Source organism: Ovis aries, chromosome 15, assembly GCF_016772045.2.
Source record: "Ovis aries strain OAR_USU_Benz2616 breed Rambouillet chromosome 15, ARS-UI_Ramb_v3.0, whole genome shotgun sequence".
In the NCBI taxonomy this organism is placed as follows: Eukaryota; Metazoa; Chordata; class Mammalia; order Artiodactyla; family Bovidae; genus Ovis; species Ovis aries.
In genome coordinates, this window is record NC_056068.1 from 48921403 (window position 1) to 48934510 (window position 13108).

The 13108-nt window shown below is 37.8% G+C and overlaps 1 protein-coding gene and 1 pseudogene across 1 annotated transcript; one reads left to right on the top strand and one right to left on the bottom strand.

The window, feature by feature from the left end:
- Positions 1-2473: 2473 nt before the first annotated feature.
- On the top strand, positions 2474-3583 carry LOC101109561 (olfactory receptor 51A7-like; annotated as a pseudogene).
- Positions 3584-11833: 8250 nt separating this feature from the next.
- LOC101116254 (olfactory receptor 51T1) lies at positions 11834-12838 on the bottom strand. The gene has a single exon (XM_012095937.2). The coding sequence runs from the start codon at positions 12815-12817 to the stop codon at positions 11834-11836; it is 984 nt and encodes a 327-aa protein (XP_011951327.2). The 5' UTR covers positions 12818-12838.
- Positions 12839-13108: the final 270 nt, after the last annotated feature.

The following is a 13108-nucleotide window of genomic DNA, read 5'->3' on the forward strand; positions in this document are numbered from 1 at the left end:
AGTTCCTTGGACTTCAAGGAGCTCGAAACCAGTCTATCCTAAAGGAAACCAGTCCTGGGTGTTCATTGGAAGGACTGATGCTGAGGCTGAAGCTCCAATATTTTGGCCACCTCATGCAAAGAGCTGACTCATTGGAAAAGACCCTGATGCTGGGAGGGATTGGGGGCTGGAGGAGAAGGGGACGACAGAGGATGAGATGGCTGGATGGCATCACCGACTCGATGGACATGAGTTTGGGTAAACTCTGGTAGTTGGTGATGGACAGGGAGGCCTGGCGTGCTGCAGTTCATGGGGTCGCAAAGAGTCAGACACGACTGAGAGACTGAACTGAACTGAACTGATTGTTAGTAGGAGGTTTGTTATGTTTCAAACTGATCAGGACTTTGCCAATTGTCTCTTATCCTCAAAGAAATTCTGCTATTTTACTATTTCCTGTTCATCAGTAAGCGTATGAAACTTCACAGATAAACATTTATTTTTAAGTTCACATAAAAATGGAACAAATATTTTGAAAGTGAAACTGTAAAAATTGTCTAAAGAATGTTTCAGTTCAGTTCAGTTCAGTTCAGTTGCTCAGTCGTGTCCAACTCTTTGCGATCCCATGAATAGCAGCAAACCAGGACTCCCTGTCCATCACCAACTACCGGAGTTCACTCAGACTCACATCCATTGAGTCAGTGATGCCATTCAGCCATCTCATCCTCTGTCATCCCCTTCTTCTCCTGCCCTCAATCCCTCCTAGCATCAAAGTCTTTTCCAATGAGTCAACTCTTCACATGAGGTGGCCAAAGTACTGGAGTTTCAGCTTTAGCATCATTCCTTCCAAAGAAATCCCAGGGTTGATCTCCTTCAGAATGGACTGGTTGGATCTTCTTGCAGTCCAAGGGACTCTCAAGAGTCTTCTCCAACACCACAGTTCAAAAGCATCAATCCTTTGGTGCTCAGCCTTCTTCACACTCCAACTCTCACATCCATACATGACCACAGGGAAAACCATAGCCTTGACTAGATGGACCTTAGTTGGCAAAGTAATGTCTCTGCTTTTTAATGTACTATCTAGGTTGCTCATAACTTTTCTTCCAAGGAGTAAGCGTCTTTAAATTTCATGGCTGCAGTCACCATCTGCAGTGATTTTGGAGCCCCCAAAAATAAAGTCTGGCATTGTTTCCACTGTTTTCCCATCTATTTCCCATGAAGTGATGGGACCAGATGCCATGATCTTCGTTTTCTGAATGTTGAGCTTTAAGCCAACTCTTTCACTCTCCTCTTTCACTTTCATCAAGAAGCTTTTGAGTTCCTCTTCACTTTCTGCCATAAGGGTGGTGTCATCTGCATATCTGAGGTGATTGATATATCTCCCGGCAATCTTGATTCCAGCTTGTGTTTCTTCCAGTCCAGCGTTTCTCAGGATGTACTCTGCATAGGAGTTAAATAAACAGGGTGACAATATACAGCCTTGACGTACTCCTTTTCCTATTTGGAACCAGTCTGTTGTTCCATGTCCAGTTCTAACTGTTGCTTCCTGACCTGCATACAGATTTCTCAAGAGGCAGGTCAGGTGGTCTGTATTCCCATCTCTTTCAGAATTTTCCACAGTTTATTGTTATCCACACAGTCAAAGGCTTTGGCATAGTCAATAAAGCAGAAATAGATATTTTTCTGGAACTCTCTTGCTTTTTCTGTGATCCTAGCACAGAGTAATAGTTTCTGATGTTTTCTCTTTTTAATCTCTTCAACATATTTGTTCCTTTATTCCCTCTTTCAGGTTGTTAAGAGCCATCTCTCATCTTCATCTCTTGATCTGACTGAGCAAGTGCTGATTTTGTACCTTTACGTTGTCACAGTTGATTCTACTTGGTGGATGGTGCTATCAACAGTGGTAGCAAGCTCTACAGAGAGCTTGCAAGTGAATTCAGCTTTAGAAGGCTGGCCTGAAAAGTGTTTGGAGCAAGCATCTCTGGAAATTGGAGAAACCACTTCCTAACTGCTTTACTAAAATCTATTTTTTGCCATTTTTCTTCTTTTCTTCTTAATTCTATGTTCATTTTGGATCAAGCAGAAAGAGTTACCCTATAGTTCAGCCTGACTGTATAAATTGTTTAATTAGATTATACATGGGGAGGGGCAAAAACTAATAATAGAAGGGGAATTTATTTGCAGGACATATCTTTATTTGGGTACTTTTTTTCTCAGGACCTAATGGGGAAGTGTGACATCCATGGTTCTCCTTGTCAGTTAACATTATCTGACTATATTATCAATAGTCTGTTTTTAAGAAATACCTCATTCTTTTATTCTTTTATTCTATTATGAGAAGTCTTTCAAAACTTCTTTATTCCTTGTTCTTTTATGAGAAGTCTTTCTCTGTTTATGTCTCAGACAAAAGTGCTGAAAGAAGGGAGAAGTGCATAACAGACCTATGCTGAAAGTGCCATTTCAGATCTGGGAATAAATACTTTCCAATCAATTTATCATGCACAATCTCAATTCTTCTAAGGTGGAGATCACCACCTTCTTCCTGATTGGAATCCCAGGACTGGAGCATGTTCACATATGGATCTCTGTCCCCATCTGCCTCATGTACCTGGTGGCCATCCTTGACATTTGCACCATCCTCTTCATGATCAGGACAGAGCCCTCACTCCATGCACCCATGTACTATTTCCTTTCCACGTTGGCTGTCTCTGACCTGGGACTGTCCCTCTCATCCCTCCCCACTGTGCTGCAGATCTTTGCTCTCAATGCTACAGGAATTTCCCCAAGTGCCAGCTTTGCTCAAGAATTCATTATCCATGGATTCACAAATCTGGAGTCCTCATTGCTCCTGGTCATGGCTTTTGTTCGCTTTTTGGCCATCTGCAACCCCCTGAGATACAGCTCCATCCTCCCCAATGCCAGAGTGGCCAAAATGGGTCTGGTGTTTTTCATTAAAAGCATGCTCTTAGTGCTCCCATTTCCTTTCACTCTTAAAAGATTGACCTATTGTAGGAAGAGCCTACTTTCTCACTCTTACTGTCTCCATCAAGATGTCATGAAGCTTGCCTGCTCAGACAACACAGTCCACTTTTTCTATGGCTTCTTTGTTGCTCTCTGTATGATGACAGACAGCGTGTTCATTGCTGTGTTCTATGTATTCATATGCATCCCTGGGTCAGGAAGATCCCTGGAGAAGGAAATGGCACCCCACTCCAGTACTCTTGCCTGGAAAATCCCATGGACAGAGAAGCCTGGTAGACTACAGTCCATGGGATCGCAAAGAGTCGGACATGACTGAGCGACTTCACTTTCTTTCACTTCACTTATGTATTCATCCTGAAGACAGTGATGGGAATTGGATTCTACAAGGAGCAGCTCAAGGCCCTCAACACCTGTGTCTCCCACATCTGTGCTGTGCTCATCTTCTACGTGCCCATCATCTCTTTGGCTTCCATGCACCTCTTTGGCAAGCTCAAGTGCATCAGTGGCCATGATCCTCATTGCTGACATTTTCTTGCTAGTGCCACTTCAGATGAATCCAATTGTCTACTGTGTGAAGACACAGCAAATTCGTGAGAAGGTTCTGGGGAAATTTGGTCTAAAATAAAGGAATGGGGAAAAGTAAGGCAGGGTCAGCCAGGTTCAGGGAATAAAACAATACCTTTCTAAGCAAATTATTATGGATGGGTCATTCTTATCTTTCCTAATCATGATTGTAATCAGTACAACAATATAGGATCTGGGCATTGAGGTCTGTGAGCTTAGGACTTACATGGGCATTGATAGGTATGTATGGGATAATTCTGTAATATAATTAAAATCATGAACCAATACATGGAAGTGGAATTTTAGTTACAGTATTTACAACACAAGGATGTAAAAATGGAAGTAGAGATTGTTTTCCCTTATAGAGAATGAATATCAGAGGAGCTGGAGTCTAAAGACATTACTCCAAACCAGTTACTGATTTTCTTTCCTGCAGCCTTCAGACATGTATTTACTATGGGGACTCAATTTAAATTCTTGATTTCCCATTTAAATTTAAAAAGTCTGTTTTCCAAATATGAGTTGCTTATGTATTTTCTCCCTTTGCTCTTGTTTTTTTTTTTTTTTTGGTTTTTTGTTTTTTGTTTTTAATTTTGCGTTGGGTTATAGTTGATTTGGGCTTCCCTTGTGGCTCAGCTGGTAAAGAATCTGCCTGCAATGTGCGAGACCTGGGTTTGATCCCTGGGTTGGGAAGATCCCCTGGAGAAGGGAAAGGCTACCCATTCCTGTATTCTGGCCTGGAGAATTCCATGGACTATAGTCCATGTGGTCGCAAAGTGTCAGACATGACTGGGTGACTTTCACTTTTCAAAGTTGATTTACAATGTGGTGTTACTTTCAGGTATACAGCCAAGTGATTCAGTTACATATTCTTTTTCAGATATTTTTCCCATTTAGGTCAATACAGAATATTGAGTAGTGTTCTTCATGCTGTATACTAGGTTCTTATTGATTATCTCTCTTATATATAGTACTGTGTATTTTAATCTCAAATTTCTAATTTATTTATCCTCACCACCTTCCCCCTTTGATAACCTAACTTTGTCTTCTAAGTCTGTGAGTCTGTTTTTGTTTTGTAAATAAGTTCATTTGTATCTTTTTATAGATTACACATATAAGTGATATCATATGATACTTGTCTTTCTCTATCTGGCTTACTTCACTTAGTATGATGATCTCTAGGTCCATCCATGTTGCTGCAAATTGCATTATTTCACTCTTTCTAATGGCTGAGTAATATCTCACTGTATAAATATACCATATCTTCTTTATCCATTCATCTGTCTATGGACATTTAGGTTGCTCCCGTGTCTTGGCTATTGTAAATAGTGTTGTTATGAACATTGGGGTGCATGAATCTCTTTAAGTTGATGTTTTCTCTGGATGTATGCCAAGGAGTAGGATTGCTGGAACATATGGTAACTGTCAGTTCCTGGGTTGGGAAGATCCCTTGGAGGAGAGCATGGCAATCCGCTCCAGTATTCTTGCCTGGAGAATCCCATGGACATAGGAGCCTGTTGGTCTACATTACATAGGGTCACACAGAGTCAGACATGACTGAAGCAACATAGCAGGCATGCAAGCATGGTAGCTTTAGTTTTTTAAGGAACTTCCATACTGTCTTCATAGTGACTGCACCAATTTGCATTCCCACTAACAGTATAAGAGGATTCCATTTTCTCTAAACCCTTTTATTGTCTGTAGATTTTTTGATGATGGCCATTCTGACCAGTGTGAGGTGATACCTCACTGTAGTTTAGTTTTGACTTACATTTATCTAATAATTAGTGGTGTTGTCTTTGCTCTATTCTTAACCATCAAATAGAGACAAAGTAGATCAGCGGTAAAGAATCTGCCTGCCAATGCAGGTGACGCAGGAGACATGGGTTTGATTCCTGGATCAGGAAGATCCCCTGGAGGAGGAACTGTCAACTCACCCCAGTATTCTTGCCTGGAAAATCCCATTGACAAAGGAACCTGGTGGACTATAATCTATGGGATCACAGAGAGTCAGACACAGCCTTTAACTGACAATAAACTCATAATATTCTTTAAGACAGAGTAGGTTTGCTTTTCTTTTCCTCTAACTTACAACAAGGTTCCAAAAAGCCATACTTACTAAAAGAACAGAGGGGCAGTTCTGCTATTAGTAAGAAATAGGAAAGCTATTAATAGTAGCATGGTAATTTTTAAAGCACCGATATTCTTAAATGCCTTAAAATATATGTTCTAAAATAATGATTTCAATGCTTTTAGATACTTAGTATTTTGGTATTTGGCATGTTAATTTACACTAAGAATGCTAGAAATAATTTTGAGCTAACAGAAAAAATGACAAATTAGACATACATTAAGGAATATAAAATAATATTCATGCATATATAGTTGCACTTTTAAAAAGGTAAATGGCCAACTAAGAATGATGGGTTACCTCAAATTATTTCCTATGAATTATGTCATTTGGTTTTTGTTCATGTTTTATTAATGAGTATTTAGTTGGGGGCAAAGATAGAAAGCATAAAATTTAGAATAAGCTAACCAACAATTTGTACTGTGCAGTGAGAGAAAATTACTGTTAATAAATTTCAATGTTTTACTTCCTGAGTCAAAATGACAAATAATTAACAGTACTGATGTTCCCAAAAAGCATTTGAAGAAGTTGTTCTCAGATGGCTAAGTATTACTATAGATTTGATGTCCCTAGGTGAATTTCACTGAGTTCTTGTTCAACAACTGATGTCTCGATGTCTATAGCTTCTTTAGGAAAATGAAGGACAACCTTTTGTACATCCTTCCAGTTTGTACTATTAATTCTCTGAGGATCCTAACAGTTTCCAATTATGTTATGTCTATTAGTTCACATGTCTGCCTCTCTTTCTTATAACTGATTTCTTTAAAATAACTGTACACATCACACTGATTGGCATATCTCCAGCACTTGTATGGTGTATGGAAATGACATCTGAATAGTAGTCTGACACATTTCTCAACTCTCAACACATTTTATTGCTGAACAACAGCAGTAAAAACTCTTAACAATTCAGAATGTGATGATAAATTTCAGGCATGCAGAATATCTGGAATGATAGAAAACCTATTGCCAAAATCATTAAGGAGTAACTATACATTTTAGGTTAAAGAAGGTGTCCTAAAAAACAGTTAATGTTCTGTTTAACCACGAGAAAGAGCAAATACATTGTCATGAAAACATGAGAAAGAATACTTATTCTCTTTTTAGTGTTTACCCTCAACTCAAAAATTCAAACCTTTACAGTAACTCAAGTCATAAGATGTCAATAAATGTTTCTTGATCAGAAGAGTAAATATGTTTCAGTTTGTCACTTTTCCTCAATTACCATACAGGTTTAACGCATTTTCAATCAAGCTCCCAATAACATATTTAGAAATTTACCCAATAATTCCAAAAATAGACATAAGATTAAACTGAAGATTATGATAATAATAAATAAAAATTGTAACAAGGCTCTTTATAATAAGAACAACTATTACTCAGCTATAAATTCTGTGTAGTGGTCAATGAATCAATGGTAAAGACAAGGAAATATAAAGAACACACTTCAATATACCATACATGATATGAAAACTTAATATATAATTAAGGAATATCAAAACAATATTGAAATAGGTTGACTATTCAAATAATTATGGTAGAAAAAATCAACACCTATTTAAACTACACATGCGTTTGTGATCTTTAATCACACACAAAAATAAGATAAATGAATAAGTATGTTCAAAGCTAACTTTTAAATCTACTTTAATATAGGTAAATAAATTAACCTCTGGATGGGAACAATTTTCTAAAGAAATAAAAATGTAAAAGCTGAAAGGAAAAGTGAAAAGCAATTAGATATTTGAATGGCTTTTAAATCATTACAATTTCGAAGATAATAATATGATATATGCAACGTTCACCATTTACCAGGTACCAGACTTTGGGCTAAATATTTACCTGCATTAACTCCATTAATTTTTGCAAGAGCATGGTAGATTTTATGAGTTCCCCCCTGTTATAGGAATTACGAATTTAAAGCTTTGAGCAGTTAGCTTTTCCAGGGAAAAGTTTTCCAGAACTATGGTGTTAGAAACTTGAATCTACCCCAGGCAGTGTGTTTCCTTAGCCTACAAACTAACCCATTCAATTTAACAATTCATATTCTATGTGTGGTCAAATATGTATTTATAAGAATGTATTTTGAGAATTATTTTCTATAATAAAAATACTATAAAATACTGAAATGTTAAATAATAGGAAGCATAATATAAACCATGATATACAAATAATATTAAATATGATTCACCCATGCAACACAGCAGTCAGAACTAAGTGGTATTTGCTAAACACTAAATTAGATGTTTAGAATTAAATGAAAATAAAACATAGGCCCACTCTCAAGCTTATAGTCTAGTGGTAGGGAGAACAAACAAATAGTTAAATTTACTGAGTAAAGTATGGTAAATTTAAGCATGAATGTAAGAAAGCACAAATAAAAGAATGGCAGTTTGCCTATTTTAGTGAAGAATCAGAGGAAAGCTTCCTAAAGGAAGTTAATCTAATATAAAATATGATTTAATGGAGAATAGTGAGTAACATCAGGCAAATCTACAAGTAGAAATATATGTTGGAATATACACTACTACCCTGGTTCATAAATATATGTTGTGTGTGTACTACTTTGGCTTATTAAAAAGAGTTTAAGTCGTAGAGCATATAATATTTCTCAGTGGTAGAATTGCAAATGATTTTTGTTATCTTTTAAATACTTTTCTGTATTTCCCAATATATTCACAAAAGTTTAATGGCATATAAATATACATATATATGATATTAATAATTTTTTAAGAAAAACCCAAATATATTAAATGCATTGCTTGAAATAACACCGAAATGCAAAGTCATCTACTAATAGCAATGACTATAGAGTACACTGATGAAAGTGTTTCAACACTGAGCAGGCAATTTTGGTATTGAGCAATTGAATTTTGAGTTGACTATTAAAAGTACATTCGGAGGAATGAAAGATTAACACATATAGCAGGCTGCTTTATATACTGACCATCATAAAACTGGAAGAACAATCACACATTTCTATAATTGCTCACCTAAAACATTCAGAACTCAGAATTTTTATACTTTAGAAAGGCCCTGTAACACTTGGGGCATTATCCTGTATTCTAACACAGTTGTATTACTGAAGTGAAATGTGTTAGTATTCACACAATTGAAATAAGTAATGTCCATAAGTATATTCACAACAGTTCATGTTAGCTTTGTTGTTTGTTGCTAATGCATTTGGGTATCAAGACTTATGAAACTTTTAAATATATATATATATATATATATATATATATATTTCCAGATGTTTTAAAATATATGAATTGTGAAGTGCTGTGGATCTACAAAAAAAAAAAAAAGAAAAGGAAAAATAAATTTAGAAATCTCTTCCAAAGAAGCAATTAAAAAGCCATTGATATTGGTAAGAGCTGGTGAAGGGATGTTTGGATGGTTAGCTTAGGGTGTGGTGTGGGCTGTCTACTCTGCCACAGGATGGTTTCAGAGTGATAGTCTCTGCTGTACTGTGACACTCTTTAAAGAAAAATATTTTTCTTTCTTGTTTCATAGTTCTTCATTTCTACCAGCCTTTCATAGGTGCTATACAAGCCCTCTTTCTTCTCTAGGCGTAGTAATGTCTGGACCCAAAAACATAAATATTGAAAAACATTGCTTGGTATTTTATGTCATTCCCTGGAGTCCTCAAAGAGTACTGTGTAACCTCATCTAGAACATGCCCAGTTCTGTGACAGTTTTTCTGCCTCATCCCATTCCTATAATTCTTACCTGAATTCACAAAACTCTCTTACTTAAGTCTCTTTCGTTAAGATTTTTTTTTTTAAATTCTGGGCTTACTAATAGGCTACCTGACTAATAAAAATGTCTTCCATTCTTAATCCTTTTTTTCTGTGATATTTCATGTCTATACCTTGGGACTCTTGAACTTTTACATAATAGTTGTATTCTATCCCACTGAAGAGATTATAACCAAAGAGACATTTGGTAGCAACATGAAGATGGAACTTTGAAATCTGAAATACTGAATTGTGGTATGATGAAATATAAAGGTTTCCCACAAAACGCACAAGGCCAAGAGAGCTTCTGTTTGTGATGCTGGTCTTGGAGCCTAAAAAGCCAAATGCTATTTCCATTTGCACTACTTTCTGTATGCTCATACGCTGATTTTTCTCCACTTAAAATAGTGGCTCCAGGCATACACATTTGTGTGACATTTAAGTGATTCTAGTAAGAAATAAAAAAATCTGAATATTCTGTATAAAAATGAAATCATACAAATAATATTCACTATAAACAATACGTGGATATCATTGCTTATGGTTAGAGAAAAGCGGGTTGGGGTTTCGGCAAAGCAGATTCACAGGGTTATTAGAGCTTGAGCTGAACAGAAAGCTGAGGCAAACATACCAGAATTTGGGAGTGGGGTTCCCTGTCTGGTTTTCCAGGCAAGAATACCAGAGTGGGTTGCTGTCTCCTTCTCCAGTGGACCACGGTTTGTCAGAACTCTTCACTAGGATCCGTCCATTTGGATGGCTCTGCCCAGCCTGGCTCATAACTTCATTGAGTTATGCAAGCCCCATCACCACGACAACGCTGTGATCCATGAAGTTACAATACTTTGGCCACCTGATGCAAAGAACTGACTCATTGAAATAGACCCTGATTCTGGGGGGAAATGAAGGTAAAAGGAGAAGGGGATGTCAGAGGATGAGATGGTTAGATAACATTACCGAATCAATGGACATGAATTTGAGCTAACTCTGAGAGGTAGTGGAGTTCAGAGGAGCCAGGCATGCTGCAGTCCATGGAGTCACAAAGAGTCAGACACGACTTAGGGATTAAACAACAACAACTCCCTGTCTGCTAGAAGTAGGAAGCTGGCTTAGAGGGAGGAGATAAGTGCCTTAGATCAGAGTATCTGTTTGGTCCATTGAGCTTACACATGAATTTCTGAGTGGAATTAAAATTTCATAACCCTTTGTGTGAAACAAACGTTAGGAGAATTCTCCCAATATCCTGTCAACTCTGTACTGAAGTTACTTTTTCACAAAATAAATATTGTTAATAAAGGTAATCCACAAATGTCATATTAAAAAGCATCAAAACCGCTGTGCAATTCTATGGTAACAAGTACACAAAAAGGTCAAGGAGCCTAACAGCTAGGGAGAAAATTAACAACTCAAGAAACCAGGGCAAATAGAGAGAAGTTTCAGTCCTGAGGCACAGTAGATACTGAAGAGGGGCGTAGAATCAGAATCAGAACTGTGTTAGACTGTCAAGGCAGTGGGAAATAATAAAAGGCAATGTGTGACTTTATAAATTGCACTCATTGGAGGTGTAACAAATTGGAACTTAGAAAGTTTCATTTTTGTTAAGGAGGAAAAGGATTAAAGGGAAAAAAAGAAAAAGAGAAGTTCAGGGCATGTATCCAGAAGGAGGCAAGGGTCTCTAGAGGTGATCTAGGAAATGAAACCAGTGTATAATAATTACCCAGTTTTAAATTACAAATTTGTATGTGTGAACCTTTAGACACACATATAATTCTTCTGTTTACCAGCTCAACCGAAAATCTTCAATTCCCACTGGGAAATTTGACCACAGAAATAAATGGCTTTGTTCAGCTGAATGAAAAACAAAATTATTGTCATTTGTTTTGGTCCTAAGAATTATCATTTGTAAGCAGATAATAAATTGTTTAACTGGATGGATGAAGATGACGTCACTCTGTGTGTGTTTAGTCTTTCTGTGCTTTTAATATGCACAAGAGTCCACATAGTGGTTTTAAATGTTTGAAGGCTGTGCTGTGCTGTGCTTAGTCGCTCAGTCGTGTCTGACTCTCTGCCACCCCATGGACTATAGCCTGCCAGGCTCCTCTCTCCATGGGAATTCTCCAGGAAAGAATACTGGAGTGGGTTGCCATGCCCTCCTCCAGGGGATCTTCCCAACCCAAGGATCAAACCTAGGTCTCTCCTGCATTGCAGGCAGATTCTTTACCAACTGAGCCACCAGGGAAGCCCCAAATGTTTGACTAATACACAATTAATTTGGTTTTGAATATTGTTTGTTTGTTTGAACTCTTTGATAAATTTAGGGGATTCTCGTCTTCCTACTCCTATAATTTAACTGAAATTGTCTTAGTAACTGCAGTGCCTGAGGATGACATGGATATAAATCCCTCTCCTACATCAATATACTTTATGTAGTGACAATTTCTCCCCTTCAGTCCCACGATCCTCTAAGACCCCTCACATTACGGCTCCATGAACCTTTAGTTTGAAGTAGCTGGAGCATAGCTTGGCGGATCGTCCTGGTCTTCAAGCTGTAAATGATAGGGTTCAGTACAGGTGGTAAGAGCAAATAAACATTAGCCAAAATGCTACAGATCACCCTCGGAGTAGAGCTAAGGAGGCGATGTGTAAAGGACAGGCTGATCATTGGCACATAAAAAATAGTGACAGCACAGATATGACACACACAAGTGTTGAGAGCTTTTTTTTGCTTCTTAGGGGCCACGATGCTCAGGACAGCACGGATTATCAGGACATAGGAGACAAGAATAAACATTAAGTCAGTACCAGTCATGTAGAGCTGAAGAAACAAGCCCAAAAAGCTGTTGATCCAGGGGTTGGAATATGTATCTCTAATTATATCTGGGTGGTAACAAAATGGATGGGAAAGCTCCTTTCTTTCCTGGAAAGATATAGTCTTCAAGGCTAGAAGCATGGGAAAGACAAAAATTAGTTGTCGTATGCAAATGAATAGTCCGATCGCCAAAATCATCATGTCCTTGAGGATAGTGGCATATTTCAGTGGGTTACAGATAGCCATGAAGCGGTCAAAAGCCATAATTGCCAGCACTGAGGACTCCAGGAAGGAGAAAGCATGTACAAAGAACATTTGAATGAGGCAAGCTTTAACGCTGATTTCCCGGGCATGAAACCAGAGAACCCTAAGCACAGTGGGGAGGGTCGTGATGGTCAGACACAAATCAGCAGCTGACAGCATAGAGAGGAAATAGTACATGGGCTTGTGGAGACGCTGCTTAACAAAGATGACAAACAGGATCATAGTATTTCCCAAGAGAGCAATGATGTAGAGACAGCAGACAGGGATGGAGATCCAGACATGAGCGAGTTCCAGCCCAGGGAATGCAGTGAGGAGGAAGGTTGAAGGGGAAGATGTGGTGTTATTGAAAATCATCATGGTGGGTTGAGGACATGCCCTGAAAAAATAGATAACAATAATAGTATTTGTCACATTGATCCTTTTTCAAGCACTAACTCTTCTATAAACTCTTTCCAAATTACATGTGTCTCTGTATTCAAAACCTCCAATTTAATCATGATACCTATCACATAATTCTACAGTACCCTAAATTTTTCTTATCAGATTTGGCTCTGTTTTTCTTTTTCTACCATCTCCCAAATAAACCATCAATCTGTCTAGGTTCATCCCACCCTATTGCCCAGACCAGCCCTGACTTGAAGTAGGGAA

Excerpts from the sequence above, each read along its gene's own strand:
- LOC101116254 (XM_012095937.2), bottom strand. The coding sequence starts at position 12,817 with ATGATGATTTTCAATAACACCACATCTTCCCCTTCAACCTTCCTCCTC.